This window comes from Lycorma delicatula, chromosome 3 (assembly GCF_047948215.1).
Source record: "Lycorma delicatula isolate Av1 chromosome 3, ASM4794821v1, whole genome shotgun sequence".
In the NCBI taxonomy this organism is placed as follows: domain Eukaryota; kingdom Metazoa; phylum Arthropoda; class Insecta; order Hemiptera; family Fulgoridae; genus Lycorma; species Lycorma delicatula.
In genome coordinates, this window is record NC_134457.1 from 15410557 (window position 1) to 15417248 (window position 6692).

A 6692-nucleotide genomic window follows, 5' to 3' on the forward strand; every position below is an offset into this window, starting at 1 on the left:
TCTTTTCAGATGGATTTCAACACAAAAAGGGCGAGACTGTCATATGTCGACTCTATCAACAGATTCGAGGAAATAGAGCACGCTTTCGCCTGCAATCTTCTAACATATTATTTTAAAAACACGGTATCAACCGATATCCCAACTTTCTTATATGCACAAAGAAATGAATTAACTAATCTTTTAGAAAACGCCTCTATCCGTCTTGGATTAATCAAGTTCAATCTCTTATTAGATTGTACATATTTTAAACAGAACATATTTGAATATCGCGATGTTTCATTTAAAACTATTAACATGCGATATAGTATTTATCATGATGTTATAGGAGAGTCTATCGCTAAGTTAATAAATGAGGAGATGGAATTTATTGGTAGAGGTAGCGGATGGACCTTATATAGTATAGATGGTCTACTTGTAAGAATTAACCGCTATATCCCTCTTAGATCCTCATCATACATTCCTTTACCAAAATGTATTTCTGACAAAAAAGCAATTATAAACCCTAAGAATTATGATGATTATTGTTTCATGTGGGCCATTCTTTGTAGGTATGTCGATGGAAATAATAAACAGCGGGTGAATGAGCGCTACACTAAACTTATTAATAAGTTCAATTTTAACGTAGTTAATTTCCCCACCCCCATCCACCAGATTCATAAATTTGCTAAGGTAAACGAGGTATCCATTAATCTTTATGAGATCTCTGAAAAAGGGGTAATAGAACCTCTACTTATTACAGAAGTGGAGAAAGAGGAGCATTTTGATCTTCTTCTTCTCTCTACAGGAGAAAAAAGACATTATTGCTATATAAAAAATTTTGAAAGGTTAATCAGTTCTCAGCTTACAAAACATAAGCTTAAAATAAGCATTTGTAGAAGATGTTTTACTTATTATAATTCAGAGTTAAAATTGAAGGAGCACCTTGGGTTGTGTAAGAATAATCACCCCTGTAGGGTTATTCTACCTAAATACCTTGAGGATGGGCGAACGCCTACATTGAAATTTAAAAATTATCACCACAAATTACCCTTACCGATAGTAGCCTATGCAGACTTTGAGTGCCTGTTGACTCCATCTGATGAGAACGTGCCCTCACTTTCATCATCATTCACAATTACTACTGAGAATCATATACCAATGAGTTATTGTTTATATTTCGTTACCAACTCCACTCTACCAGAACTAATAAGAGAGTTTATTCCATCAGAACCATTGCTTTATAGAGGTATAAATGCTGCAGAACATTTCATCAATACCCTTAAACATATACTCCAACCTTTAGATCAATCATTATGTCAGAACATAAAGATTATTTTCACTGAAGAGGATAGAAAATCTTTTCAGTCGGCATCGAGATGTGAGATATGTTTAATTCCATTTAAGACTAAACCTATTAGGCACTACTGCTACTTAACTGGAGAGTATCGGGGTGCGTTATGCCGAAATTGTAACTTTAGACGACAAAATAAAAAATCAATACCTATATTCATACATAATGGCTCCAACTACGACTTCCATTTCATAGTGAAGGAATTAGGTTACGATGATAGAAAAATAGATGTAATAGCTAATAGTACAGAGAAATATATCACATTTGTAAAATATATTACTCAAAATCTATCAGTTAAATTTCTAGACTCATATCGATTCATGGCTGAGAGTTTAGACGCTCTTGTGAAAAATCTCCCATTAGAGATGTTTCATCATATTGGTAGATTTTTCACAAAAGATGATCTCCCATACGTAACAACTAAAGGGGTATACCCCTATGAATATACTACTAGGTGGAGCACGCTTGATGAAACAGTACTTCCTCCAATAGAAAGTTTTTATAGTAAACTCACCGGAAAGCATATATCTGCTGAAGAATATAAGAGAGCGGAAGAAATTTGGCATCGCTTTAATATAAAAACTTTAGGTGAATATAGCGATTTGTATCTTAAATGCGATGTCCTCCTATTAGCTGACGTATTCGAGAGCTTTAGAAGTCTATGTATTAGGGAATATCAATTAGATTGCGCACATTATTACACAGCCCCAGGACTCGCATTCGATGCTATGTTACTAAAGACCGAGGTCGAACTTGATCTTATTACGGATTATGATATGCATATGTTTATTGAGAAAGGAATTCGAGGCGGTATAACTACATGTGTTAAAAAACACGCCGTAGCGAATAATCCCTATGTGAAAGGCTATAAAGTTGACAAGTTAACAAACTATTTAATGTATATAGATGCCAATAACCTTTATGGTTGGGCAATGTGCAAACGGTTGCCGTATAAAGACTTCAGATGGTTGTCTGATGTAGAATTAATTACTGCGCTTGAGGTTGTTTTGAAAACAGAAGACGAATCTGAAAGAGGCTACATTCTAGAAGTAGATATTGAGTATCCAGCGAGGCTTCATGAGAAGCATAATGATTTACCCTTTCTTCCTGCAAATGGAAAACCATCAGGATCCAATCAGCCAAAACGTTTGACTACTCTTTGGTCTAAAAAGAGATATGTCTGCCACTATGCTAATTTGAAGCAGGCGGTAGCGCATGGCCTAGTAGTGACTAAGGTATATAGAGTACTTCAATTTTTACAGAAGGCGTGGATGAAGACATATATTGAGTTTAATACTGCAAATAGGCAGCTGGCTAAAAACAGCTTCGAGAAAGATTTCTTTAAATTGATGAATAATGCAGTTTTCGGCAAATGCATGGAAAATGTGCGTAAACGCATTAATATTGAGCTAGTATCATCAAAATCACGTCTATTAAAGTTGATCGCGAAGCCTACGTTTCAAGATAGAATAATTTATTCTGAAAATTTATGCGCGGTCCAGATGCAGAAAACGAATATAAAGTTAAATAAACCCATATACGTAGGATTGACGGTATTAGAGTTGAGTAAAACTTTAATGTATAATTTTCATTATGATATTATGAAACAAAGGTATGGAAGTGCTATAGATCTACTATATATGGATACCGATAGCTTTTTTTACGATATTCGAACGCATGATTTCTATAACGATATAAAAGAAGATCCCATACTTAATTTATGGTTTGATACCTCTGATTATCCTCCAACTCACCAATGTTTCTCATTAGTTAACAAAAAGGTGCTCGGTAAATATAAAGATGAGTGTAATGGTATCCCAATTGTAGAATTTATAGGATTGCGGGCGAAAATGTACTCTTTTAGAACTGTGAATATAGAAAAGAAAAAGGCGAAAGGTATAAAGAAGAATGTGGTGAAAAATAATTTATCTTTCAGTGACTATAAACGATGTTTGGAAGACCCTAATATACAGCTGTATAGGGATATGGTAATGTTTCGCTCAAAGAATCATCAAGTTGATACAATAGTTCACAATAAACTTACGCTATGCAACTATGATGATAAGCGTGTTGCTATAGATTATAAGAATACATTAGCGTATGGTCATCAAAATATGCCGCTAGAACTCAAAAGGTTGTATGAAAACTCATAATTGTATTGAATGGATGGGTGTAGTCTGGAAAATGTTCAATCATGTTTTTTCACCGAAAGGGCATACTTTTTTTGTTGAAGAACTAAATAAATCGATAGGAGGGCAATCGTAACCATCAAGGTCTTTCACTACATATCGTTTACGCAATGTCCATTGTATTCGTTTTCCTCACTACTACCTAAAGCTGTTTCAATATGATTAAGAACAACATAACATCTACACACTAACACAACAACATATCTACACATTCACACTTAACAAAAACACATTACATTCACACTCACATAAACTCAAACACCCTAAACCACTGCGCAATATGAATGCGTATCGGTTCCCCAGGCCTTCATCAAAAATTGATGTAAAATGGTGAGGGAGGTGTTTGAGTTTATATCAATTTTGAAATTTCAGAGGTGCTAATTGACTTTTTTATTTTATTATAGGTTGGAAACTAGCATGAAAGAAACTTTTTTTAATTTACTTTTATTTATTACAGGTTGGGAACTAATATGAACAAAAGCTTTAATGAGGTCGATATTGAAGGAATTCTTGATAGAACCATTCATCAGGGGATGACATATTATTTAGTAAAATGGGAAGGTTTAGGTTATGAGAATGTGGAGTGGATACAGACTGAACGGTTGAGTTCTTGGATGCTAATTAAAGAATTTGAGCGTAATTATAGAAGATGGTTAGGATTTGAATGTATAGATGTAGACTGCGATGAAGTGAAACTTATTCCGAAGCCTGATCCTCCTTTAATCGATCTAACAGATAACAACTCGCAGCCTTCCTCCTCACATAGTTTTCCTGATTGTAATGTACATATTCACAAACTAAAGGTGGAATATATAAAAAATCATCGAAATAATTGTGGAACTATAGAATATCTCGTCAAGTGGAAAGGGTTGGATGAAATTGATGATTCTTGGTTGACTGAAGAAATTTCTACCTGTTTTCAAGACTTAGTAAGCGATTATTGGGAAAAAGTAGTTAATATTTAAATTGATTTTTTCAGACATAATGTTGAAGAAACTAAATAGGATCAGCGACATGCTCGTTATAATGTTCAAGAAACTAAATAGAATCAACGATATGCTCGTTATAATGCAAGATATTGTGGATAAAATAAAAAAGGATACTGAATCTAAAATGCTAATGGATATGATAGACTTAACAGATGATGGAGCTGATGAGAATATGTATCAACCAACTAAAAGAAGGAAAAGAGGATTTGCTACTAAAGCTTTGGAAAAACATCCAATAGTTACATCCACCACCACCGCAACCACTCATCATTACACTAAAGCTACAAACTCTCCTATAGTGTTAAATTGCGATGATGAACCCATCCCTATGATTATTATGCGACCATCTAGCTGTAGAATATCTTCCAACCGCTCATCACCCACATCACCATCTATTAGTGCTACAGTAGATAATTATTCTTCAATGGTAAATATTACTTCGAAAGCGGCTACTTCTACAGCAGAAAACGAGCTCACCCCTACGATTATTATGCAACCATCTAGCTGTAGAATATCTTCCGCCCGCTCATCACCCACACCATCATCTATTAGTGCTACAGTAGACAATTATTCTTCAATGGAAAATATTACTTCGAAAGCAACTACTTCTAGAGCAGAAAACGTGCCCGCCCCTACGATTATTATGCGACCATCTAGCTGTAGATCGAACGTATCCACTTCAAGTTTTGCTAGTACTACTGGTGAGGAGCGTTATATGACAAGTGCTCTCAACACCTATGTAGAAAACCTTCCTGAAACAGTGGTGGGGGCAACTATATCTTCCGCTTGTTCCTCACTCACACCACCATCTGTTGATGCTGCAATAAATTCTTCAATGGTAAATACTACCTCTAAAGCAATTACTTCTATAACGTCAAACAAATCCACCCCTTTTATAGGAGTGTTTGCAGCGGAAAGTGCTAACCAGCAGATTCCTTTGCGGAATTTATTTGAAGATTTTTTAGAACAAGTCTTAAACAGAAAAGAATAAAATAGGATAGTAATGATTACTTTATTTCATTTGCTTCTCTTTAATATGAAATTTTAATTATATTTATTTTTGTTATATCTTTTATGTTGGATTCTGATTAAAACAATGTAAAATCTATAAAAATATTATAGTAATAAAATGTAAAATAGATAAAGTATTTATTCACATTAAAAAAAAAAAAAGCAAACATAATCTTCTATCTAGTAATTACATTAGTTTAGTATAGGTTTATGAAAAATATTCACATTAAAAAAAAAGCGAACATATCTTCTATCTAGTAATTACATTAGTTAGTATAGGTTTATGAAAATAGAACAATATGTATATTTTTAAAAAGTCGTGTAGAGCTGTAAATAGAATAATTCGCACTACTTATTATAAATGATTGTAATCTTCTAGTAATCATATTAGTTTTAGGTTTTAGGATAGGTTTATGAAAAAAAAACAAGAAATCTTTTAATAATACTTTTTAATATTAAAAAATATATTAAATATAAAATTTATAAATAAATTAAATATATTAAAAATAAACTAAAAATATTACATTAAAGTTTCTAGAATTTTGTTTAGCTCTTTATTAATACTATTCGGTAGTGAACCTTCCCTAACGCTCATTGATAAACTTTCTACATCTACATTAGACTCTGAAAGCCTGTGTGATGTAGACGATCTGGCATCATCGTCCCTCATATCCAGTATAGACTCTTGGAGTCTTTCAGCTGAGGTGATAGTCTCTTTGTGGAGGGGTGCATCATCCTCCACCTGTGGTGCTGTAATACATGGTAAAAAAAGAGTTTCTGTATTAAGCGACCCCTCTTCAGATAATAGAGGTGGCATAGATCTTCCCACAGCCGACTCCAGGTTGAGCTCACCCAATCTTTCGACTGAGTTGGAAGATTGCCTAGAGACTAATATTTTAATTATTTTTATCATATTCTTCATTTGATTACGCGTCTTTTTTGCATTATTATTTAGATGCGTAATCGCCAGATCGATTTTTTTATTGTGTTCACTACTTTCACATTCTGGTACTCTTCTATGTAGAGGTGTTTGTGTTTGTTTGGAGGAAGCTGCTGGCGGTCTTGATGTTGCTGCTGCCTCCTCTTCAACAGTGGTCAGGGGACTCAGCTCAATTACTGGAGGAGATGATTCAACTCTCGCCCCCTCCATCATTGTGCTACCCCTTCGAGGTG

At 34.1% G+C, this 6692-nt stretch overlaps 2 protein-coding genes across 2 annotated transcripts; both read left to right on the plus strand.

The window, feature by feature from the left end:
* Nucleotides 1-294: 294 nt before the first annotated feature.
* LOC142320800 (uncharacterized) lies at nucleotides 295-3483 on the plus strand. The gene has a single exon (XM_075358778.1). It carries the CDS (start codon nucleotides 295-297, stop codon nucleotides 3481-3483), a length of 3189 nt encoding a protein of 1062 aa, XP_075214893.1.
* Nucleotides 3484-3989: 506 nt separating this feature from the next.
* LOC142320801 (chromobox protein homolog 5-like) lies at nucleotides 3990-4484 on the plus strand. The gene has a single exon (XM_075358780.1). It carries the CDS (start codon nucleotides 3990-3992, stop codon nucleotides 4482-4484), a length of 495 nt encoding a protein of 164 aa, XP_075214895.1.
* Nucleotides 4485-6692: the final 2208 nt, after the last annotated feature.

Excerpts from the sequence above, each read along its gene's own strand:
- LOC142320800 (XM_075358778.1), top strand. The coding sequence starts at position 295 with ATGCGATATAGTATTTATCATGATGTTATAGGAGAGTCTATCGCTAAG.
- LOC142320801 (XM_075358780.1), top strand. The coding sequence starts at position 3,990 with ATGAACAAAAGCTTTAATGAGGTCGATATTGAAGGAATTCTTGATAGA.